General features: G+C 45.9%; 1 protein-coding gene across 6 annotated transcripts in view; it reads right to left on the bottom strand.

Moving 5' to 3' along the window:
* PEAK1 (pseudopodium enriched atypical kinase 1) overlaps positions 1-26,679 on the bottom strand; it is a 978,753-nt gene that overhangs the window by 3,862 nt on the left and 948,212 nt on the right. For all 6 annotated transcript variants that reach the window (XM_069624574.1, XM_069624576.1, XM_069624577.1 and 3 more), the window contains one exon: positions 25,732-26,480. In XM_069624574.1, the coding sequence (XP_069480675.1) occupies positions 25,732-26,480 (749 nt within the window). The remainder of the gene's footprint in view (positions 1-25,731; positions 26,481-26,679) is intronic.

Genomic DNA, 26,679 nt, shown 5'->3' with positions numbered 1-26,679 from the left:
TACATATGTACAGCATGAAAATCTATAGAAGAATATTCAGGCCTAAAATCTTACAAACCTTCTTGGATAATATTCACATGACATACCAGGTCGAGGTTTGACAAGTACATTGTGGTTATTTTGATGCCCAGTACCAGTACCCGACATAATCTGAGTTATCTCACTGTCTAGTAAGCAGCTTGCAATAAGGTGGTAGCCCCCTCAGAACGATATCCGGTAAAATTATATATATATATATATATATATATATATATATATATATATATATATATATATATATATTCGCCGGCAAAATGGTGTGGTGACTATATATGATGACCAGCGGTCAAGGGTAGCAGGGGTGTCCCACACTCCCCTTGAAAGAGGTTTTGGGGGTGCAGGGGTGTCTCCCGCATGTTCAATGTGATTACGTCTCTGCAAACCACAGCCATTTTTTGTGACATTTTTGTCAGACTACATTGTTGCAGGGACATTATCACATGGAACACTCAGAACGACTTCCCACCTGCTGTAAGCCTTCCCATGGCAGCAGCATCAAAGCAAGCGGGCTGTGGTCTACCCATGTTCAATAGCCCTATGGTTGTAGCCCTCCCGAGTGAGAACCATTCCCAAAAACAGGCTCATTGGCCATGCTCATACTCATTGCGGGGGCGAAGACATTTTTGCAAATGTTAAAAGCCTTGGGGTTTCACTCTAAGTCAGTGTCGGAATAGAAAGTATATCATGTCTCCTATTGTAATAAATATATTAATATTGGCCTACGCCAAGCTGCTTGAAAGTCGCTTGCGAAAGAAATCTGTGTTGCAAGGTCCTGACCTTAAATCCATGTAAGTCGCCATTTTAGGTCAAACCGCCATTTCAGGATTTGTTGTATAAATGTCACCCTATGAGCTAAAATGGTGGACAATGTCATTGCAGAATACAAAATGGCCGTCTTGACCTCCGTACATAGCTAATGTGTAATTTGCCTGCAGGCCACTTGTCGAGGTCATGAACTGAGCACCTTGTCCTTCGTTGACCTATGTGTAGAAGCATTTCTTGTGCAATGAAACGAATCCACGAGCATATGTTGAGACAATGTATTCACATACTGAACGAAGAACATCTGTTTAACTACATTGTATTAATTGTTTTACAAAGGTAGCGGGCGCCCCTCTCTCGCAAGAACAGACATGATAACCTGTTCAGTGGTTATTAACCACTTGAGAGTTCGCAGCCACTGCTTTAACTCACTGTGCCTTTCACAGATGGGAAATATCCATTTGCATATCAGTCTTTGTCCTGCCCAGGGGCAGTCCAGCACCGAAATACAATGGCAATTCCAATCTGAACGAGAGTTGGTGTACCGTTGTAAACTAAATTTTAAGGAACCTGGGATTGGTAACCCTAGGTCTCCTGGGGGCAACCAGACGTGGTCTCCCTCTCACTGTGCTTAGAGAGGCATCAGCTTCACCTCACTGATGATCCCCAACAAGGGTGAAACACGGGTATGGGGTTGCTGGTGGTACTCTCGTTCAGGTTGGAATTGCCATTGCATTTCGGTGCTGGACTGCCCCAGGGCAGGACAAAGACTGATATACAAATGGATATTTCCCATCTGTGAAAGGCACAGTGAGTAAAAGCAGTGGCTGCGAACTCTCAAGTGGTTAATAACCACTGAACAGGTTATCAGGCCTTGTTCTGTCGAGAGAGGGGCGCCCGCTACCGTTGTAAACTGAATTTTAAGGAACCTGGGATTGGTAACCCTAGGTCTCCTGGGGGCAACCAGACGTGGTCTCCCTCTCACTGTGCTTAGAGAGGCATCAGCTTCTCCTCACTGATGATCCCCAACAAGGGTGAAACACGTGTATGGGGTTGCTGGTGGTACTCTCGTTCAGGTTGGAATTGCCATTGCATTTCGGTGCTGGACTGCCCCAGGGCAGGACAAAGACTGATATGCAAATGGATATTTCCCATCTGTGAAAGGCACAGTGAGTAAAAGCAGTGGCTGCGAACTCTCAAGTGGTTAATAACCACTGAACAGGTTATCAGGCCTTGTTCTGTCGAGAGAGGGGCGCCCGCTACCGTTGTAAACTAAATTTTAAGGAACCTGGGATTGGTAACCCTAGGTCTCCTGGGGGCAACCAGACGTGGTCTCCCTCTCACTGTGCTTAGAGAGGCATCAGCTTCACCTCACTGATGATCCCCAACAAGGGTGAAACACGGGAATGGGGTTGCTGGTGGTACTCTCGTTCAGGTTGGAATTGCCATTGCATTTCGGTGCTGGACTGCCCCAGGGCAGGACAAAGACTGATATGCAAATGGATATTTCCCATCTGTGAAAGGCACAGTGAGTAAAAGCAGTGGCTGCGAACTCTCAAGTGGTTAATAACCACTGAACAGGTTATCAGGCCTTGTTCTGTCGAGAGAGGGGCGCCCGCTACCGTTGTAAACTAAATTTTAAGGTACCTGGGATTGGTAACCCTAGGTCTCCTGGGGGCAACCAGACGTGGTCTCCCTCTCACTGTGCTTAGAGAGGCATCAGCTTCACCTCACTGATGATCCCCAACAAGGGTGAAACACGTGTATGGGGTTGCTGGTGGTACTCTCGTTCAGGTTGGAATTGCCATTGCATTTCGGTGCTGGACTGCCCCAGGGCAGGACAAAGACTGATATGCAAATGGATATTTCCCATCTGTGAAAGGCACAGTGAGTAAAAGCAGTGGCTGCGAACTCTCAAGTGGTTAATAACCACTGAACAGGTTATCAGGCCTTGTTCTGTCGAGAGAGGGGCGCCCGCTACCGTTGTAAACTACATTGTATTAATGTTTAAGAAGGCCTGCATGGAAAACTCTAGAATACACAGTTATTGCAAACACTTGTTGATACATGTATTAAAGACAAACCAGTTGTATGCGGTTATTTGAGACTTGGCACGAACCCTAGTGATGTATAAAGTGGAATATTAACCCGAAGTGGGGCTGGACATCGTGCCCACAAAGTGTATAAAAAGCAAATGCATTCTAATGTACAGGGTCTCTCACTGAACACACTGAACCACGCTGGAGTTTGTTGTGTTGTACTGAGGGCCGATAGCTATCTGATTTTGCTGTTTTTGTAACTGGATTCAGTATAAAATAAAGTACTTTGTATGTTCCTTTGTAACCCGTGTTCGGTGTATTTCCTTTTGGGGTACTCAGTCTCGATATTCTTTTTCTGTTTTCACATCAGGACGGGTAATCCGGACAAGGGAGACAGCACAGAGCCACTCCTCTCTGCTGATGCCCAACAAGAGAACTACGTGTCTGGGGTTGCCTTTTTCTGTGGGGAATGGCCTGTCATTTTGGTGCAGAATTTTCCTTGTGTGTGGGCCAGACTGATGTGCAAATGGATATTTCTTCTCTGGTAAGGTACAGTGAGCTAAAACGTGGTGGTGGACTTCCTCGGCGGGAACCATTCCAAAAAACAGATTATTTGAGCATGATCGTTCTCAGCAGAGGGGCTGCCACAGTTATACAAGGCCGGGGGGAATGACTTCTCAGTCAGGATCCAGTTAGCATCAGCCATAATTATTGGCTTCACCCATTACGCTCACACACAGATGATTGAATTTCCCCTCGCACTTACCATCACAAGAGAACCACTTAATTCTATATTCAAGCATTTGGGCACGGCATCAGCCAGTTAGAGCTCTCCATTGTTAAATACTCCAAACATATTTGCTCTTTAATTTAATTACTCTCCCAAGGATTGTGATGGGAGGTCATAATACCCTCAGAAAAGATAACTTGCACATCACCTTTTAACTGCATTTTGACTTTTCTAACAAAAAAACGGCAGACTCCAATCTTGATAAGATGAAATGTTCCCAACAACTACACTTCCCCCATTGTTAGGCACCCAAGATCATGCTAGGGTAGAGATGTCCAACTCCACATGGCTTACTCAGGCTCCCCGAAGCCACAGTGTAATATATTATGCAGAAGGCGCAAATGCAATTTGCAGCAGTTGCAACACCAGGATGGACTTCAGGGGCTTGCTTTCAAAGGGATATCCCGGATGCATGGGAGGGTGTCTCATCTCTAGGCTGGAGTGGAAGAGAGAATGAAAAAAGAAAGAGGACTGGAGGAGGAAGGGGAATTCAAGGGAAGGAAAGAAGAGGCCTTTTCACAGCTGAAGGGAAGCGAGGAGGATGGTCCAAAAAGGAGAGAAACAGAGGTGGGGCAAAGCATCCAAGACAAACAGTGGTGATGAAGGTGCACAAAAGTGAAAGGCAAGAAGACAATAGGACAGGCACCAAAACAGGATTCAAGTGAGACGAAATACACAATGAAGAAAAAAGGGGCTAGAAAGAGTAAGTAAATGACAAGTGTGATATATACAGTGAGAGTAAGAAAGGTCTAAAGAGGGATGGTGAAAGGGGGGTGAGGAGCGATGGCCCTTCATAGAGCATACATCTGCCCCCACGAAGCACCCCTGCAATTGCCTTGCAATGTCTTGGTGCGCCGGACCTTGCTCGGTGGGCATTAGAAGAGGTTTTTTCAGCTCTGTTCAGATGATAGCATTTACTGCGGAGGTGGGAAGGAGCAAGTTCCATGCTTTTGGCCTACTGGACAGATATGTATCAATTACCCCTGGAGGCCAGTGTGTATTTGTGATAGATTGCTGCTTTGAAATTGGTGGCAGAACGTTTACTTGTATCCTGAGATATAAGGATCTGAAACTGTCTGGCATTTAAAGACCAGGTAGGCGAATTTAAATGTGATCCACTTCTAGAGGGAGCCAATGGGGTGTGAGCGAGGCATCTGCCCTCGGTCACAGGGGTTTGTTCTTTCATGCCGCAGAGCGAAAGAGTTGCAGGGATGGATGGAGAAAGAAAGGCAGGGATAACTCAAGAGAACGACTGAGTGCATGACTTAGAGGAAGAAAAGGAGAGGGGGGAACGGGGCAAGTAGGTTGGATAGGGCCATTGGTGGAGACACAGAAATCAGGTTGCATTTCTGGCCACCTGATCTGTATGCGGCACACTTCAGAATTGCACTGCAAGCCCACCGTTTGTGGATTTACAGAGATTTCTTACCAGATCTCACTAGATCTTTTTGCACCTTTCTTTTGTGGGGTATCCTGAAGGCACATGGTTTCTACTGAATCCGGTTGTCATATGAATTTATTAATCGAATGAACTCCTCTGGAGAATATCTCAATTCATTTTGGTTGCCTCTTGGATTTTTGTTATTGTTTTAACTATACCTATTGACCTCGGCTGGTATTTACATTTAACCAGTAGAATTGCCCAGTGTTTTCATTTATTTTTTATCCGCTCTGCATTCATAATCCAATGCCCAAAAATCTGTACGCTGCAGCTTGGTCATAGAAACCATTTGGAGTATTCGTCAGGAACACCATAGTTGTTGGGGTGCCTTCCTGAAGCATGAACCTCCAACAGACTGCTTACAAAGCAGATCTGTCCAGTGCATTTTAATTGATGTCCAATATATTTGGACGTTTGCTATGGAGTGGGGGTCACCTGCCCCTCTACCAAGGGATTTACATTTTGAATTATTGTTACAAAAAGCACCCCATGCTCTATATGTTGGGTTCAACTGGATCATGCAGTCACGTTTCAGGAATTAAATCAATGCTATCATTTCCATATTTATAGAGCACTCCAATGTAATAAAGCCTCTTGCTTGGCACTAATGGGTGCGGGTTAAGCTTGTAGCGGGAAAAGAAAATCTAGTTTGTCAGAGAAAAAAAGCCAGTGGGAGGTGGTTTTGTTTATCAAAGGAAGGCAGGTGCTACTTGAACATTAGGCAATTTGATAATTGTATTACTGCATTTCAAAAATTAAAAAGAACTCCTGCAGTCAAGGCCAGTTCAATACTTTGCGCAGCAGCCTTTGCCCCGGAGCTGCAGTGATAACATGCTAATAAGTTATACTTTGGAAGGCAATGGTAACGATGTCTGCATCCAGCAGGAAATTGTACAGGTTATCACCATGGCAGCAGCATCAAAGCAAGCCGACTGTGGTCTAGCCACGTTCAATAGCCCTGTGGTTGTAGCCCTCCCGAGTGAGAACCATTTCCAAAACAGGTTAATTGTCCATGCTCATACTCATTACAGGGGCTCAGACATGTTTGCAATCATACTTCCAGCTTCTGGTCTTGTATTAGTATACCGTGGGCAGTTAATGGGTGGGCAGATAACCAAACAACACCTACAATCTGTGTGTGCCACCTCGCATGCCATTTCTTCCCATCTGTACTTGAATGTAATCGTTCTGTATTGTAGCGACACTCAATCCTTTAACTAAAACGGGGACAGATTGAACCCTCTGAACTATCACCCTATTGCTTTGCTAGTTGCGAGTAGTTAGAGCCAGTGGCCCTGTGGAACGGGTTATTGGTGTCTTATGTGTGCATTGTCTTTTATTGGCATTTTCATCTAATCAGTACAACATCACTTTCTTTCTACAGCTGCACATTAAAGTCCAGGGGGCAAGAATTCAAGTTGCAAGCTACTAGCCAGCCATACAAAAGTCACTAGCCATCTTAATTCTATACATACACAAAGCACACCATTTCTTACTCGCCAAGAGTCAATATCAGTAGCCAATGGCTACTGGCGAGTGCACATGTTGCACCCTGTAAAAGTCAACATAACAAAATGCATTGGATGAAATGGGGCCTAGATAAACCATTTGTAACTGTGGTCGACTAGAATTTGAACCGTGTGAGCTCAACATTCTGTCGTTCCTCTTAGGGCTTGGAGGCACACATGTAGGAGGTACCAAGCTCAGGCTTGGCAGACTATCAAAACTAGGACATAGAAACCACTCCCATGATCGTGTCTGGAAAAAAGCAATCTGCCCGCCCAGGTTGTCCTAGGGCTGGAACTGGGATAGAATCTCCACAGAAATGGAGATATTCAGGGTCAGACTGTTGCCGTCGCTTGGTTTCTCAGAGCAACATCACAGTCTATTCCTGCCATAGAGTGACCAGTCACAGAGCAGCCACGTCTAGTCGGAGGGCCAGGTCACCAAGTCACCTCCTGTCAGTGAGTCACTTCCGGTCACAGAGCAAGGCCACAGCCGCTTCCTGTTAGAATTAGGTCATGCAGGACATTTCATTCACAGAGCACAGTAATTTCCTCCTAAAGCAGCTTCAATGGACACGCCACACATACAGACGTTCCAGAGTTTGCACGACATGCAAAAGGAGCGCTTTCAAGAAAACCATACAGTTGAGGTTTTCAAAATGTACATTTTCCTAAGTCACAATGTGGGCACGTCCTGAATGATGTGGATGTGGGAGGGGGGGGAAGCCAGTTCTAACTGCCTTAGAGAAAAAAGGTTGCCTTTTACACATATTTGCTCTGCTCGATTGACCAAAAAGAATTAAAGGACACTTTATTTTACAACAGACAATCTGCAGTTTTAAACATGTCCCACAGGCATCCCAGAAAGGTTGGCACCCTCCAGCATCCAGATGCGTTGGACTCAGGCTCCAATTCTCCCCTACCATTGACTACCGTGCAAAGGACTGATGGGGGCTGCAGTGCAAAACATCTGGAGAGCTCTTGCTTACGACATCAGAAGCAGGGGCGTGTGAATTCAAACACTACCATGCTTCCAATGGTACCCCAGAGGCATCAATCTAATACTGCAAGCATGGACATTTCTTGGTCCAACTGATAAACACAAGTGACTATGCCAGAAATATTTAGGACCAGCAAAGAGGTTTATCTGTGCACCAGAAACATGTTCTATCCACTAGAAACACCCAATAGACACTGCATATTGGTTTCAGTGGCAATATACATTACTATATATTGGGCACACAACCACAAAATGTGCATGGCAAAAGAGAAAAGGGGGAATATTGCCAGTAGAATTAATGTTACTTTGAAATATGGTGGCAGTAGATAAAATGCATTCAGTTTTCCAGTCTCATCAGAATAATGCCATCCCAAATCAAGCATTGGCAAAGCCAACAGTTGTGGCTTTCCTAAAGGGAATTCCACCAGCCGCAGAGACTAGTGAGGCAGCCTGTATAGGCTCAAAGAGTACAACTCCGGTCCCACAAAATCCTATAATCTCCGTCTCACAATATGCACTGCCTGTTATGGTATAGGATGAAATTACAGAGTTAAAGTTACCGACTCCACCAAAAGACCTAAAAAGCATACCACCAAATGTTCTAACTACTAAAATGTATGACGCATGCCACATGGGTGTAACACAATCCTTGGCCCTATATTTGTTTGGTGCTATCCCACACCCAGGAGTGAAAATGAATGGTGCCACTAAGGCACCACCTACGATTCAACTATGCAGCATGCCTAGGTGGTCTATGATAAAACGTTATGATGGCACTAAAGCGATACCCCCAGGCCTAGCAATTTCTTAATACCACTGTTCCTGCAGGAATAGCTACTCGGTTCACCTACTCGACCCAAGGTAAAAAGCCCTGAAATGTATTAAAAAATAAACAAACACACCCAAAAAACATTGTTCGCTTTAAATTGGATGCCCAGTAAAAAACGCCATGCCACAGTCAGAAAACGTAGCCTGGCTGACTACTGCAACATAGGCTAGTCTAGTCATATTCAACTCTTATGTTTGCTTTAACCAAAGTGTTGTTACATGGTTAGACTTAACTGCATTACTGTGGCCCTTCTGGTTACACTTCATGCCTCCAACATGACATTTTCTACTGGGCACCATGATTAAAGCAAGCCTCTGCCCCTGCATCCCCAATCAGACCACCTCAATGGTGAGAAGACCTTATTTAGGGGCTCAGGGGGAGTGGATGCATTTGTTATGTAATCTTATATATTTCACGCATGCACCCATACACATTCACAACACATACTCATTCCTACACATGTAGCCACACACGCACACATTCACATTTTATTTATTTCTTACCTGCAGCTCTTGTCCAGAATCCACTCTGCCATCTTCAAGAGGACATGATCCTGGAAAAGGTCCACACAACTTTAACAGCAGCCAGAAGCGGGGAGGGAGAGCTTCCCGGTTCCTGCACACACGCGCATTACCCAAAGCGCCCGCTTGGAGCTCTGAATGTGCGGGCAGGACAGTAGTGCTGCCTATGCATATTCAGCGCTGCAGTAACCGCAGCCTGCATCCCCAATGTGCCGGCAAGCACACGGGGGCACGAACTGTCAAAGGGAAAACGCGATTCCCTTCCAGTCCAAGGCAGCTCCGGAGCGCTCCCTCAGCTGCTTGTTGCAAATGAGGGAGCGCTTATTGTTACCACTCTGCAGGCTTTGGGGCATTTGCTGTTTACTGAAAAGAATGTTTCTTTTCAATAAATAACAAAATGACTCACCATTAAGGGTGAGGACAATGTACATTGTCTTCGCCCATCATAAAATCTTCTCAACTATGCGAGTTGGCGAGGAGATTTTGCGAGTCCTGCAGCACCACCTGCGACTCAAAACGAATGGTGGCTCTAAAGTTCCACCAGAGCTAAAAATAAGCAGCCTAAAGACACCAGCAGGCTTTTCCTTTCTACACAAATCAACCTCTCTCTTTCCAAATCACTAGCTATAGTTTTGCCTAAATGGGTGTTGATAAAGCACCACTTATAGACTAAGAAATGAAATGCACAGCCCCCCACCCACATTCCAATACTTTCTTCACGCTCCAATTTGCACCGCGTCAATTCACCACTGATCAGACTCGTACATCAGTTTTCAAACAATGTTTTTACATTAGCCAAGTGCTCACACAGCATGCACCAAGTCCATGCACGCCATCTGCTAGAGAGAAAGCCAATTCCCCGGGTATCTCCTTTCTAGGACTCTTGTGCAGTGTTGAAATACACCGATATTGTTGCATGAATACAAAGCTGGGAGGCCACACCCGGGACAGGCCGTCTTAGAGCTGCTTTACAAATGTGCAGCTCAAGCACTGGCCACATTGTGTATCAGCCTTCCTGTAACAGTTTAACAATCAGCCCAACAACACTCCTAAACAAACTAAAATGAAGCGGGCATTCCTCGTGGTTGAACACAGAACAGGAGACAGCTGAAAAAAGTCAATCCGGAGCCTCAGAAAGGGAAAGGAAGAACCCCAGTCATGGCGGCGACTGAGTCATCTATAAAACCCAACTGCATGGCTATCGCAAAGCCGCATATCACCGCAAACAAATCATTTCATGGTAACTGCGCCGGTAACAGTAAGGGCAAGCGTAAAGCATTATTCAAAGTGATGCAGGCATCGATCAAACCCAAGGCTGCCATTCCTCGAGGACCTGCCCACAGGCTTCCTGCGGCAGCTCGTCAATTTCTTTTCTCAGAAAAAGAAATTGAAGTTCTCCCGGTGAGATCGCAGAAGGGAGCATTACTTGCAGGCGGGCGGCTTATCCATCAATGGGAGTCCAAAACACTGGCGCTTCGCCTATCCGAGGCCTGATCAAATTCTATTTTCACAAACTGCTCCGGGCCAGGTTCTGAGATCGCTGCAGAACACTCAGCATTACTCAACCCTGGGAGTGTCTTCAAGTTCAAAAGGTTTTGCACACATAGCATCACAGGCATGCATGTGCTCGAGCGAAGGAACGGTTGGGTCATGTGTGTCACCGCTAATAGCTTACTGTATGTGATGTGGCCCCACAGAGGACCTGAAAAGATCAAAGGATACACATGCTTCCGTGTTGCCATCTTCACTCTGTTAGCAAGAACCATGGAAGCATTAACAAGGCAACTTAGACATTTCATTAAAACACTGCTCAACGTTAGATACCTACCATTCTGGTTTATGTTACAGGTACAAAACGAAGTCGAATTTCTTATGTAGTGGGGCGACACCCTCCTCTTCTGGCTCAATGATGCACATACATAGCATGAATGCTAACCGGTCTGCCCAATTTTTCCCAAAGATTCCTCCCTTAACATCCGGGTCTCTGGCTTGAGCCCCATGATATATGATATGATTGGTTATTAATAACGCGCTTAATATCCAGAGGTTTCAAAGTGCGGACTCTGGGATCGAACCTGTGTTACCCGTGCTGTCTTGCTTCCAAGGCGAGCACGTTGCCGCTGAGCTATCCTCCCGAGACCCCATGATTTATTTGCTAATCCTAAACTGCTTCACCAACCTTTTGCCATTTCACGTCCTCAACTAATGACTCACTAAGGGCCCTGATCTGTGCATTATGCTTCTAAAGAAACATGTTCGTGGTGGGGGCCTCAAAACGGTACCCCATCATTTCCTGGGCAAGTAACCATGGTTAGCTGTGTTAGACATGGACGGCGATGGCAATGAGAAACAAAGTACTCAATTTAGAGAACACACCTGTTCCATGGCACAGAGAGCCCAGGTGGCCCTCCTGCACTAGCAACGTGGAGGGTTTCCACAGCTAAACTTGACTTCCTCTGTGTGAAAGGAGAAACATGTGTCACTATATGGTACTGGCATCCAGGGGCCCAAGAACCTGAGGCCAGGGTATCCAAGGCCAGATCTGGCGAGTATTTGAATAGGATGTTTGAATTCAAGCCTGAATCCACACCCTTTGTATTGACCAAGGAAACTCTGCATGTTGCAACCACCAATGACTCAGTGGGCACAAAATGTTTGAAACGTTGCACAATGGGGATTGGAGACTGCAAACCCAGCTTCCCATATTCCTATAAGAAAGTGGAAACCACACCTTAACATTTTATGAATCGCTGGGACATAGCCTCTTGCACTGAAAAGAAGAACCACAACAACAAAAAACATTTGCAAGTTGCTGCAACAATCTGCACAGGATCACACAAGGTGAAGCTATCCTCTGGTCCGAGGTTTCTAGCATCTCATCGACCACAGGGAACCATGAACAGTACTCCCTCCTCTTAACCCAGCAGGACCAGCAGAGATAAGTCCTCCAAGAAAGCTTGGCTTCTAAAATGAGGCTTGCTGCTTGCTCCGTGCCCCCTGACATGAAGATGCAGGATCAGTGGGCAAGAAACGGGCACTGCTACCAACGACTTTCTACCAACTAGAAACGTTCATCTAAGTTCTCTGGGACTGTGCGGAACCTCGGACTTAACGGCTCTGCACTGCTTACCCCACCTAGCTCTCCCCCGGACCCTCCACGTGTACAGTCTTGCTATTGGACCTGGGTCATCAGCTGCTTAAGAATCTGCTGCACCTCAGCATCTACTTTTATCTCAGACAAAACAGCAGCTCTGGTAATGCCAAAGTCTTCCTTCCTACCCCTCAGTGGAAATGTTCTTGCTTAACCAGGGCCTGGCTCTGCAGCTGACTTTCAAAACTATTTCCCACATTTTTGACAGACTGCTGTTACTTTCCTTTAACCACAAACGCTTTCCTATGCTTCCCTCTAACCTTGCCCGCTTGCCTATCCTTCCCTATAACCTTGCACGTCTGCCTATGCTTCCCTATAACCTTGCACGCTTGCCTATTCATTCCTATGCGCTTGCCTATGCTTCCCTATAACCTTGCACGCTTGCCTATTCATTCCTATAACCTTGCGCGCTTGCCTATGCTTCCCTATAACCTTGCACGCTTGCCTATGTATTCCTATGCGCTTGCCTATGCTTCCCTGTAACTTTGCGCGCTTGCCTATTCATTCCTATAACCTTGCGAGCTTGCCTATTCATTCCTATAACTTTGCGCGCTTTCCCATGCTTCCCTATAACCTTGCACGCTTGCCTATGCTTCCCTATAACCTTGCACGCTTGCCTATTTATTATTATAACCTTGCACGCTTGCCTATGCTTCCCTATAACCTTGCCCATTCATTCCTATAACCTTGCACGCTTGCCTATGCTTCCCTATAACCTTGCACGCTTGCCTATTCATTCCTATCACCTTGCACGCTTGCCTATTCATTCCTATAACCTTGCACCCCCTTTTTTGGCGTCTGGGGGTCCAGTGAAACTGAACGCCCCTCACTGACCTTAATGTGGCATGTTCACAAACGAAAGACTTATATGTATTTTTACAAAGTTACTCATCTGTAATTCTATACTTTATTTTTCCAGCACAGAGAAGAGGAAACCCACGCCAGCACAATGGACATTTTAGATCTGCCTCGTGGTCCCCCCAGGGCAAAGGCGACACAAAATAAAATGGCCAGGAATAAGGCTTACAACTGCTTTAGTAAACCTCAATGGTTTCCATAGTGGTATAGAGAAGATCCATCTATTTTGAGAAATGTAGTGTGTGGACAGTAGTGTTTATGTAGCTTCAACCCCCATGATCCCCTCTAGTAGGTCCTGATTTGGGTGTACGGTCATGTTTATCAGTAGGAACGCCTGGTGGGCTGGAGGCTACCCATTATGCCCAACTATGGGTGTATTCCTCACACCCGGAACAGGGCCTCAGAGAGGTCCTCCGAGTTTTCATTAAATGCATGTCTAATTAGTTTGTCATTGAGTTGTATGGTTGGAATTATGCTCAGGTTTAATCAATTTACAGAGGTTGAATTAGAAGCTGGGTTGCTTCGAATTAGACATTTATTAAAGTTCGGAAACCATTTATTTATTTTTGCTATCTTTCACTCTGGGTTATTGATTCATGTATCTATGCCTCTTATGTTTTTTTTATATGTAATGTATATGTTAATGTTGCACAAACAAGAAAACATCTTTTTGCTTTTGAGAATAAATTATTTTATTCAATTTGCGATGTGTAATAACTTACGCAGTACCCGAGAGAGAGTCTAAATTGAGATTTCTATATGATTGCCATAATATAACATCAGGGTGCTTTTTCGCAGATGTATTTTTTAAAACCCTCTTGGAAATAAGTCCTTAAGGGAGTAAGTTTTTGTTATTTTCAGTTTATCCCCATTTTCTAAGTCGGGGATTGGCCCTTCCGAAGGCAAGTCTTCACACCGTAAGACGACTAACACTACTTTAGATGGAAGGTCTTATAAGAGGGCATGAGTGCAGACATACATGGAGCAGCCGTGGCAAAGCTTTTATCATAAAAAATGATGCTTACCCACAGAGCAGTACAGAACTCGTTTGAGAATATCAAAGGTCGTTTTTGTGCATGGAATACTATTGTACTACCACCAGGAGACAACCCACGGTGCACGCAGGTGGTCAAAATACTGCAATGCCAGGTTTGGGAGGCACATGTTATCCCTGCAACACAGTGGACACTGCAAGGATCAAAGCAACTGATGCATTAACTAAAGTACAGGAAATGCCAAAAGGAGATGCAAGCACTACAAATCTTTGGTGAGAAGACTGGAAGCTGAAGCAGCTGGGTTAGCAGGTGCCTCCATTAGATTCAGCCTTCAGGCGCTAAAAGTCCACTGGATCATATCGCTGACTCATCGGTGTATCATATGGCTGACTCATAAGTCAATCAGAACCTGCAACATTGTGGGCCAGGAGCTGGCTATTATTCAAAGGTATGGCTTCCCTAACCCGGTGCTCTCATGTATGGAGGCTATTTATGCAGGTCATGGCGCACAATCATTCACAGTAGTGCATGCGGTCGTGCCTCGGTGCCTGCACTCCATTAGGCACCATAGAGTGTAAGGTCGCGCGGAACAGTCGGCCACTGTACGGGTCATCACACAAACATTGTTCATTAAGGCACAGGATCAGTTGGAGCATGTCATTTCTCCCGCAGCATACTGGGCGTCATTATACAGTTCCAGTATGCACAAAACAATGTGTGGCCCAGTGGTACATAGTCAACTGTAGCCTGTGCCTTTCAAAAGCCAACACTCCGTACCAGGATTGGGAATCTTTGCACAGATTTGAGTTCATCCATTCCAGAATCAGACCACCAAGTTCAACTGCAAGCATCGCCACGCTCAGCCCATGCCATTTGAGTGCCACACCCAAATGGACTGCTTGGAGCCAAGTGAAAGTGCAGAAAACAAAGGCAGCAACACAAAATTGAGAGCAGCAAGGAGAAAAAAACATTAAAAAGCCCAGCAGAAAGTAGTTTCCTCTGCTTTCCATCTGCCACAGGACTGGGAATGGATCTCTCCATCTTAGCGCACGGTCACTGATGAAAAGAGCATGTGGGCTATGCAGAGGGAAGATAGGGAGACACTGACGGGGCAGGAGATTCTGTGCAAAAGCACCATCATGCACATATGTGACTAGCTACGAAGATTCAGTTACAAAGTGGACGGGAAGGGAAGGAGATTAATTCACAATACCATACACCGGAAACTATTCTAAGCGGATAAGCCATTATAAATCCAGACAGATTCGAGTCTGTAGTCCCTTCTAATGAAGGTACAGAGATTACTGCGCAGGAGACAAAGAAAGCGAGGTAGCCTTGGGCCAGAGATGGATATGAACTGTGCCAGCCTGCCTAATTGGTCCAGACCAGGGGAGCCTGGAGTTCTTAATCATGGATCGCAGTCCTCGGAAGGTCCGGTAGTGATCTGTACTGAGGAGTCCAACGACTCAAAGGCTGACACAGTGGAGCTGGAGGGGTACATTAAAAAGGGATAATAGGATACCATCAAAACCCTTCCAATGGTTCCACACAAGTGAATGACTTCCTGGTAAGTTACTTTGACTATTTTTTTTTAACAGGGGTCTCCCTCCTCCACCCCCCCCGCAGACACTACCCTCCACTCTCCCACCAAGTTCCCACTCTTAGTACACATGTACATGTTTGTCACCACCAAGTAATTTTGTCAAAGTAAATTACCACAAAATGCACCCCAAACATGGCGTTGGCGTCAGAGTTCACTGATATTCTAATCAAAGCATCTAAAAAGGAGTCTGATGCAAGCAGGTCCTTTTAGAGAGGAGACGTCAAGTGGCAAAAATGTAGGATTTGCAACAGGAGATTAACAGGATTAAATCCCCACACGAGCGAAACCGTATGAAAAAATTACAACCCTTAAACACACTGGATACCAATATTAAAGGCCAATTATCTCGCCATGGCAACTGTTGTACTCCGATCCTTAGTACAGCCGAACCCGCAGGCCCCCGGGAAATCAGATGTACTCACTTACTAAGACTCTAGGCCATTTTTGCTAAGTAGAAAGTTCATTTCAAAGCCCAAATGCATGTGTTCGCACACGTGAGGCTCCCCCACACCAATTATGCCCCCAGGGCTGGACTGGAAACAAAATGTGGCCCAAGAAATGTTTTCAAATTGGCATCAGATTACACCCGAACCCCGCCCCCCACCCCTAAACAGAGCTTGGGGGTTCTCTGTCCAAGAAAGTCACTAAAAATCGGCTCCAATTTGGGAATATTAAAGCACATTTTAGCTTATGTAGGCATGAAAAAGTAGGTAAACATAACACAAAAGGAAACATCTAAAACACTTGTCAAGATGGAGGAAAAACATGCTATAACTAATTGCTTACTTCCAATGCATATGGGAGATGAGGAGCGATGGACAGGAAGGGTTTTGTGACAGGGAGATAGGGTAAGAGGAGCAAAAAACCAGGGTACCCACTCATTGGGGCTCATGGGATAGAGGCCCGACGGGAAATCTTCTGAGCTTCCTATACGCCAGTCCACCACTGTTTCCCATGCTGATTATACATGAAGCACTGAGCAAGGATGGCTGGTAGATCGTCTCGGGGAAGAGGAAACGGGCACTAAGAGTCCAGGAGCGCAATTTCCCTATGTCTCGGGAAGATAGCTCAGGGGCAACAGGTTTGCTTTGGAAGCAAGACGACACGGAGCACCACAGATTCGATCCCTGGGTCTGCGCTTGGAAACCTCTGGGTATTAAGCGCGTTATAAATAACCTATCATATATCATATGTCTGGGCTGTATGAGCAGAACACAAATCCTGTCAGCCGTATATTGCCAAAGCAAAACAATAACTTTGACAAGTTTCATTTGCGCAGTCCCAGGGGGAGCTGTAACCTCCCGAGTGGGATATAGGTACATACCTACACGTCCACTCAAAGGTATTTTAATACGGTCTGACCATATGGATTGCTTGCAACGAAGTCCATGATAATGTTTACAAAAAGCACACATGGGAACCCAAGTAACTGCATTACGGATATAGCCTCAAGGTGAAATAATCTTTCTGCATCGGTCCTTGCGGCGTTCGTATGTTGCTTCTGGAGGTGAAATGCCCTACATGGCATGTAGCGCTTTTGGCGGGCAATGATACAGTGCCTACGGACCGTTAGCTGTCGAGACGCTCTTCGTGTAAGTCACACAGAAAGCAAGAGACCGCTGCACTGCTGGAGTGTGAAGATCTCTCCCTCCATGGAATTCCATTAACCTTTTAACTGCCATGGTTCCCCCCGCCCCCCCGTGCCAAGGCCTTTTTTGGTGATTTTGGTATTTCGCCATTCAATGCCTTCTAACGTTTTCTGTTTCATTAACCCCTTAAAGGCATGGTCTAGTAAAAAAATTTATTTAAAAAATAGGCAACATAAAAAAAAATACTAGCATTCTCTTTTTTAAAACTTCCTATGTAAAATTTTGAGCTATTCAAGCTCAAAATTCGCAAAAGCAAGCACATGGGCGCATCCATTTTGTGAAATGGATGCCCTCCTGTGCTGGCTTTTGCGCCACTAATGAAGGAAAAGCCAGCCATCTGTAGTAAACAAAAGCTACCGCTGGGTGGCTTTCCTTTCATTAGTGCTGTATGCGGAGGACGGGGACCGGAGACCAGAGCAGGAAAGCTGCAGCTGAATCTCGGTAAGTGCTGTTTAAAAAAAAAAATAAGCACTAGCTGCGTTTTTTTTTCTAAGTTTTCCGGGCTGGAGGAGCCCGGAAAACTTAGAAATAAAACTGCAGCTTTAAAAACGTTGTATTTGTTTGCAGTCGCTTTTGAAGCGACCGCAAACATAAATACAACATTATTGTGTTGGAAAACGCTGCGGTTTTTCTTTCCGAGTTTCTCAGGCTCCTCCGGCTCGGAGGAGCCTGAGAAACTCGGAAAGAAAAACCGCAGCGTTTTCCAACACAACCGTGTTGTGTTTCTGCCTGCTGTGGCTATCACTTTGGGTCTCCGGTGCTCCCAGGGGAGCACCGGAGACCCAAAGTGAAAGCCACAGCAGGCAGAAACACAACGCGGTTGTGTTTACATGCCGCGTAGCATTTCTGCCTACAGCTGATTTCCCATTTGGGGCTCTCTAGCTCCCCGTGGGGAGCCAGAGAGCCCCAAATGGGAAAGCAGATTCAGGCAGAAACACTACGCGGCGGTTTTCCGCAATGCTGCGTTGTTTCTGCCTGAATCTGCTTTCCCATTTGGGGCTCTCGGGCTCCCCACGGGGAGCCCGAGAGCCCCAAATGGGAAAGCAGATTCAGGCAGAAACAACGCGGTTGTTTTCCGTAATGCCGCGTTGTTTCTGCCTAAATCTGCTTTCCCATTTGGGGCTCTTGGGCTCCCCGTGGGGAGCCCGAGAGCCCCAAATGGGAAAGCAGATTCAGGCAGAAACACAACGCGGTTGTGTTGGAAAACGCTGCAGGTTTTCTTTCCGAGTTTCTCAGGCTCCTCTGAGCCGGAGGAGCCTGAGAAACTTGGAAAGAAAAACTGCAGCGTTTTCCAACACAATAACGTTGTATTTATGTTTGCGGTCGCTTCAAAAGCGACTGCAAACAAATACAACGTTTTTAAAGCTGCAGTTTTATTTCTAAGTTTTCCGGGCTGCTCCAGCCCGGAAAACTTAGAAAAAAAAAAGCAGCTAGTGCTTATTTTATTTATTTTTTTAAAATAAATAGCACTTACCGAGATTCAGCTGCAGCTTTCCTGCTCTGGTCTCCGGTCCCCGTCCTCCGCATACAGCACTAATGAAGGGAAAGCCACCCAGCGGTAGCTTTTATTTACTACAGCTGGCTGGCTTTTCCTTCATTAGTGCTGCAAAAGCCAGTACAGGAGGGCATCCATTTCACAAAATGGATGCGCCCATGTGCTTGCTTTTGCGAATTTTGAGCTTGAATAGCTCAAAATTTTACATAGGAAGTTTTAAAAAAGAGAATGCTAGTATTTTTTTTATGTTGCCTATCTATTTTTTAAATAACATTTTTTACTAGACCATGCTTTTAAGTGCCAGTATCTCGTCCTTGGCAACAGGGAGGTAATCCAAAGGATGAGTACCTGCCCTTAGATCTCTGGGAAAAATAACAGATAGCTTGGAAGGTAGGTTTCTCATGGAGGAAGACCATGTAGTAGAGTGGAGATGGGGAAACCACTCTACAGCCATGCATTTCCTTTAGCAGTGCTTTAGATAAGAGCATCCGGATGCACTGCCCTGAAGCAGAGCATGCATGCCATCATGATTAAAAATGTCCCCAAGTCCGGGCTGGAAATCCAGCAGATACAAGCACACCAAAGATCCTGCCAGCTGTAAATTACTAATGCAAGGATATGACTATGACAAGTTTCATTTGCACAGTCCCAGGAGGAGCTCTAACCTCCCGAGTGTAATTTAGTTACATACTTTCGTGGCAAGATTCACGGCGAGGATTCCTGGAATTTAGTGGTTGCAGTGATTGATGTTTGTTATGCATGCCAGTGTTAAATGTACATAGCGCAACACTACAGAGAAAGCAACCGAGTGCTGTACAAAACAAGGGAGAGAATAAAGAGGACGACAGAGAGACTAGATGGTGGGGGGGTATGATATCAGAGGCTCCTTGAAGAGCAGGGTCTTTCTGCGGGTTTCCAACAATCTGATCTTCTTAGCGCCACTGTTGTGCCTCGGGCGTGCATCTGCAATTCTATGTCAAGACAGAAGGAGAGCATTAGGCTTCACTTTCTTTATTGCTTACTCTTCCGCAGCCTGTCAAATTCAAAATTTCTCTCCAGAATCTCTACAACCTAGGGACATACAAAACCCCACAAGTCCCCAGTGTTCTGTAGTCCTGCGCAACCCCGCAGTCTACCAATCCTGGCCCAGCTTCTTATATGAGCCACATCCTGCCTGAGTCATTTCCTCTTTGTTTTGCTGCTCTTTCAGCAGATGGCTACTCTATTTCTTGGCTTGTGGGTTTGGAAAGTTTTAATAGGTATTACAGGCCAGAAGCTGTGAGCGAAAGTTTTGAAAATGATGTAGAGTTCATAGCGAGTGGCCCGATATAATAATTGTACCGTGCGGGTGTGTTTTGCTTTCGTTAATAGGGTGCAGGCATTTCCCTTTCGGTATGGCTCGTGGAGTGGCAGGCAGTGCGAGACGGGAACCGGAGACGTGGGCGAACACGCTCACATTAGGAAGCTGGCTCCGCGTCCACAGTAGACCACACAGAGCTCCCTGACCGAGGCTTCACGCGTCGTGAAGGCATTAGGCCCTAGATGAGAGTGCCTTCTAATGTAACGAGCACCGGCTCTCTTACGCAAATCTACAGTGGCTCATCACTGGGGTGCAACGTGACATCCCTCCAGGTCATTGAGAGCAGCGTGGATCAACGGCTCTTCAGACCGCTGCAGAAATAGTATGAAATTCTTTATAAAGGCAGATCGTCCCAGGCGGCCCGCATGCACTTTGAGATGGCAGTTTGTGGAGTTCAAGCGCAGGCTCAGGGGTGTGGCAGCTTGCTGGGTTCAAGCATGTATAAGAAGCAGATAGGACCAGCCACCAGGAAGCCTCCAAGTCCTTCTCCTGAGTGGAGTGAGGAAGATGTGGCAGAGGACACCCATGATGCTGACATGGGCTAATCCCTCAGCTTTAAAAATGTTCTAGGTTATTCCTTAGTTTTGGCGGTCTTCCAAGGGGTTAAACCGATACAGGACAGCTTGGAGGTGCTGGCGTCTCTCCTGGCTAGTAAAGGAGTGCCAGAGAAAGAGCAAAGGAAAAGGAGGGTGAGCAGCCCTGGTGAGGGGACGTCTGCTGGACACCCCAAATGGACACACCAAAAGAGGGGTTGAACACAAGGGGAGTAATAAGCCCTGAAAGTGTCTACCTCTTCTACTCCTCTGGGCCAATTTGAGGGGGAGAATACAAAACCTCATGGAGGTGGCCGATGCTTTCAGTAAGCTTAAAATCGCATTTCTATTGAAGTCGGCAGAGCCAAACTTCCTAAACCCTACCCCAGAGGTGAAAAATACAGGGGAAGAAGACGATGGATGCTCGCCTGATGATGAAGAAGAGGAAGAGTACAAAGAGGTAGGAGTCTGCACAGAAAAACACCCCAGCAAGAAGGTTGCACTCAAGAATCCAAAGACTGCGGCCCTGAATGATGGGGAGGAAGGGATCAATATTTGGATAAGGGACATGTTTGATCCCGATGCCATTAGGCACACCAACTCCACAGGCTGGCTGCCCTCACCTAAACTGGCTTTAAACATGGCAAAGTGGATTAGGAAACCACTGGCAAATCAGGTGAGATTTCGTATGAGGGCAGAATGCCCAAAGGCTGCAGCTTACTGGCAAGGTCACAGACACTCCAGAAATCGACGCACAGATGGTGACATTTGTTACAAAGGCAACTGGAGACGTCCGGAAAGGGGTAGACCGAGTCTGGAGAGGCTATCAGGATAAGCTACTGAACTTGGCCGGGCCTATTGTGAAAATAATGGACCTGGCAGGGAGGTCCAAAAATACAGAGGATACAAAAAAAGGTAGCAGGCGCGCCTCTCTTTCAAAAATACAGAGGAGCCTGTGGATGGATGTGCAGCCACTAGATAGAATGGCTCAGCAAGTGGTATGTCTTCTTGGCAATGCCAACTGTGTGCTCTCCTACAAAAGAAGTTTGCTTTTAAAGACTGACGGTAACCCGAGCAACCTGGCAATTTATGAAGTTGGTGAAGGAGCGCAGGGGCATGCTCTTCAGGGATGCCTTCCCGAAAGAAATGACAACGTTTGTTGGTACATACACAGCTTTAGAGAAAGCGCAGTTTTGGATTACAAAAATCTTTCCAGGGAGAGTTTTTGCCGGCATTGGTCAGCAGAGAGGCCGCTCGACCGGTCGTTTCAACACGCAAGAGCATCCTCAGGAAACTAGGGCCCAATACTGGGAGTCGAGGTTGCACAACGCCTTCTTTTCCACCAGGAGTCGTCATTCCAGAGGTTGCTGAGGATGGGGCAACAGAGTGCCTCATGTGATAAGTGCGCAGTGTGGCCCGGGTCCTGCGGTGGGTGGCAGGATGAGGATATTTATAAAGAAGTGGCATTAATTGACTCTTGGGTCTTGTAGGCAGTGACAGGCTTGCGGTTGTTATTCACAGGTACTCCCAGGCAGATGGCAGAACCCTGTCCCATTCAGTTGGCGCGTGGCATGCTCGTTACAGGTAGGGCTCCTCAGCAAAGGAGCAGGGGTGCAATAGAGCGCAGCACAACAGGCAGGCCCAACCTTTCCAGCAATATGCATTTACCCCAGCAATTGGTTTGCCTGGTTTTTCACAACCTAGTCCCCAGGGATCCCATACTCGGGTGGCCAGGGAAATGCCATTGCTTTTGGATCCAGACCATGGGGGTGGACAATGAAGGAGGAACACATGGGTAGGGGTCCCTCGGGAATAGGGGAGAAGCACCCAATGGTGAGACATGGTATCCCCTTTTTCCACAGCCCATCTGACCCCTATCCCTGTTTATTTTATTGGAAACTCCCATAATTACGCCCCAATTTGTCTTGACAAAAGTACTGCACAGAGGAAGATGAGCTCAGAAGGATTACCTCCTCTGACTTGCATTGGCCCTGCCCCTGTAATGAGGCCAGGAAGAGTCAGGCACGTAGCTCTAGCAATGTACACCTGCCAACACTCCCTGTGAAGATAAAAGATGTCACGCACAGGCACACTTTGAGCAAGGATGGGTACGAGAAGGAACAGCTCTTCCGAGGCTGACGTGACCCAGGGTGTGGAAGTTGGAAGGCCAACGGGCTGATCAACAGTTGAGAGGATCGAGAGAAAGCCAGGCAAGATTTCCAAGCTTTTGGAAAGCTGTAAGTGTTCAAAAAGCAGAGCCAAGCAAGCAGAGGAAAGAAACCTTCAAGTTGCCAGGAAGCAGCATGCACCCCTCCCGGATGAACGACTGAGTTGGGGAGGAGCAGAAGAGGCAGTAGTAATGGCCTTGTGCTGCGGGAAACAGATGAAAGAAATCCAATGAACCGAACCGTTGAGTTATTGAGGGCAACAAAATTCCGGTTGATGTTAAAGGGAAAGACTGTAATTTCAAAGTTGAAGGTTGCGCGTGTGCCGATAAAACACAAATTAAGGGAACAATTGTTGAAAGAAAATGATACAAAGCAGCAGAGTGGTCCTGCAAGAGGAAGTCGCACAATCGAAAGTCTCTGTGAACGTTATGAAATTTTGAAAGATATTACAAGCAAGATCAAAGGAAAGTAAGTTGAAGAGGAAAATCAAATATGTGAAATGTGAAATATGTTAAGAGGGCAAAAGTAAAGTTTAAGAACTTTGGAAAAGGCCAAGAAGGCAAGAGAATAAGAACTACAAGTACCAAGAGGCATTAGTGCTGCAAGAGAAGATTGTGAATTGAAGGATTATTGAAAGAGGTCGAAGTGGTCATGCAAAGGTCTATGTAAATTCCCTGCAGTTTTGAAAGTCTTCGACAGTGAAAATATATCTTAGATAAAACTTGAGGAAGGCAACCCCCATGAAGGAGAGACAGGCTCAAGCCTGGCAGAGAGAACCCACTGCAGAACTATGAGATATTGAGAACAAATGAACGGAGTATTGATTGCAAGGCGGATGAAGCACAAGGAAGTGATCGAACTACCAGAAGTTGAAAACCTAAAACTGAACTGTTGAATCGTCCCAGTGAGCCAAAGTGCGCTAGACTGAAAGAACTGTGCCATCCGCCTATCTTTTGTTTATTAAGAGAGTCTCTAGTCCCCGTGGGGGTTGAACCTGGGGGGGAGGGGTGACATTTCTTTTTGAGACACTATATTCCTTTTTGTATTTCCTTAACATATTTGTTATTTTGAGAAGGAGGGCAAGGTTAGGTTTTCTTAGTATAGGCCTTTTAATTTTGACCAGACTGACTTGAACGTATTTGTTATTGCTAAATGAATTTTTTTAAATTCTGCATTTAATAACTTTTATGATTGATTTAAGGAATATAAATGCATTTTTTTTTACCTATTGCCACTATTTTGTAAAGGACATCTATGATCAAAACAAATAAAAAATAAAATAAAAAAAATATTGTTTAATGGTTGAGATTACTCCGATTTTAGCATTCGGGCCAATTAGCACCACCCCAACCAAAACAGTACAAAAAGGTTTTTGAAACCTGTATGCATTGTGTCTGCTTCCTGCTGCTCGATACCATGCCTTCCTCACACTGTAAACAAATATGCTTTTTTTGGGCCCCACTTGGCTCATCAGAAAACACGATTTTCTTTTTCTTTTAACTTCACTATAATTTTACAGTCTAACACCATGGATGGCATGAAGGAGCTTTGAAAAGGAGCCAGTGGTAATAATCATATAATGTGAACTATCCTGTGCCCCAAGGGTATGTATAATAATTCGTTTTTTATGTAGTGCTTTAATCTAAAGCACTTTATATAGGACATATTTACATATATTACTATTATACGCTGGCTATACATCCATCACAGTCTTAAATATTCAACAGCAATGCTTAACTGTAGGGTAATAGTCCTGGAGGTGCTTTGTAGAATCTCTGTGTCAGAAGGAGTGCCTGGACAGAAAGGCAGGTTTGAGGTATTCGTTTCAGAGGCTTGTGGGCATCGCAGCATGGGAATAAAAAGGCCTCTAGAAGTCAGTAATTAAACGTAATCTTTAATAACGCGCTTAATACCAGAGAGCAGTATATAAGCGGGGCCGGGATTGAAACCTGTGTTGCTCTGCGTTGTCTTGCTTTCAAGACAAACCATGTTGCCCCTTTGCTCTCTTCCCGACCCAGTAACAGGGGGTGCATTTGCAGTGTGCTAGCTGGGGAGCCGATGTTGTGGAGGCAGAGTAATAAGCTCGGAGTAGGGGCGCCATGGTTTTGCAGAATCTCTAAATATTAGGACTAGTTTGCTTACTGATATGAGGCCTACATTTGGCGTCAGACCTTGCAACATTCGGCATTTCTAATTAGAGGATAAGGTGGTGCACACATGTGTTTTTACAGAGTTTAGGAAGAGGGCGCCAACTAGTCTGAGCATAGTGAAAAAGCTATTTCTAGGGCTGCATTGATGGCGGTCCATTCCGGCACTACAGTTCTATGGGCCTGGCAAAGAAACATCAACTTGCACTGCCATGTCAACACTGTGGTGCAGAGATGCTGCAAGATCGCATGATTGGTAAAGATACGGCCTCTGCTACTTTCTGAAAAGGACTTGAGCACAGTCCTGGTTTCCTCTACAGCCTAAGCCAGGCTCCTCTAGTCCCTTGGTGGTGCCTACATGAAGTTATAATGTACCAGCTGGATTCATGCGCTGGGCGGTCAAATTGGATGACTTTACTTCTCTCCATATCTATCATAAGGAGGAGAAATTATTTTCTTAGTCGGTGTCCTTAAATACGTCATCAATCTACTTAATTTTTTGCTAACGCAGAAGACTTACAGAAGTGGCCAGACCAACGTGTAGCCTAAATGCCAGTTTCCTTTCATGCCCACTTTTCTAGGACGCAATAGCAGTAAGTCAAGCCACACATGCATACATGTGTATTTTACTGTTCTTGTAATGGTCAATATTTGCAAGCAATGTTACTTTTTTCCTTGTTCAGAACCGATGTACTCATTAATGTAACAGCATGAGGCTGCTTGCGTTTTTGAAGAATCTACAGCCAAGCAGTGTACCCTTTGCGCCGTGGCCTGCGCTAGTCAATATTTTAAAATGAAAAGAAACCCTATCCCCCGCTCTCCACCCCAAAGTCTGTCTTTGCTTACCTTCACAGCATAGTTGTTCAGTGGATCCTTTGCATATGAGGCCGTATAGTAGATGGCATCTCCAGCTTCGCAACACGGCTTGTCATTGGCAAGACGGAAGTCTGACCAGCTGTCTACCCCAAACCGTAGCTGGTCCTTCTGCCCGGCCATGAACAGATCTTCGCACCGGATGGCTAGTTTCTTCAGTGAGTCTGTGTGAAGGCTGCGGATCTTGCCCGCCACCTCCTCCCGGTTCTCAATCCCACGGTACAGGGCTTGTCGCTGGGGCTTCTGGATGCTTCGCCCTTGCTTGCCTGGGGTGAGGTGCTTTGCAGTGAGGGAATCCATGCTATTCGAGCCTCGTTCCTTAACAGTGAGGGCTGACAGGCTGGAAACACTGTTGCCTACTGATGTGCACACACGGCCTTTCACTGTGGGTCTATCCAGGGAGTCCCCAGACTCATTGTCCAGCACTTTCACATCTGAGCTGATAGAGGAGCATGCACTGCCTGTGTCCCAGTTAGGGTCCATGTCGTACGTGGGATTAGCCACTCCGATGCCATTCTGCGCAGACCCCTTCCGCTTGTTTTTAGAAGCAGGCTCTGTGTTGGCTCTGGTGATGGTTTTCTTTGGCAAAGGAGGGGGCGTCGGCTGGGATTCACATGTCAGCTCTGGATCAGTTGTCTCTCCGAAGGCTATAGCATCATCGGAAATCCCTCCCTTCAGGTGCCGTGGCTGCTTATGGGGTATCATGTTTGCCCGGGAGTGTCCTAGGTGATTAAAATACAAAAACACAAGCAGATTAGTAGGTTTCTTCTTCCATGCCTCACTGCACATACATTGACTTTATGTACGCTGGTATATATGTGGTTTCAGCAGAGATTATGTGATGAGGAGAGAAATAAAACACACATCACTGCACAGAATCCAAAGACAATTCTCCTTCCCTCTCCTCTGTCTGTTTTCTCT

Source organism: Ambystoma mexicanum, chromosome 11, assembly GCF_040938575.1.
Source record: "Ambystoma mexicanum isolate Mex_15411 chromosome 11, UKY_AmexF1_1, whole genome shotgun sequence".
In the NCBI taxonomy this organism is placed as follows: Eukaryota; Metazoa; Chordata; class Amphibia; order Caudata; family Ambystomatidae; genus Ambystoma; species Ambystoma mexicanum.
This window is presented reverse-complemented; position numbering and strand designations above follow the sequence as displayed.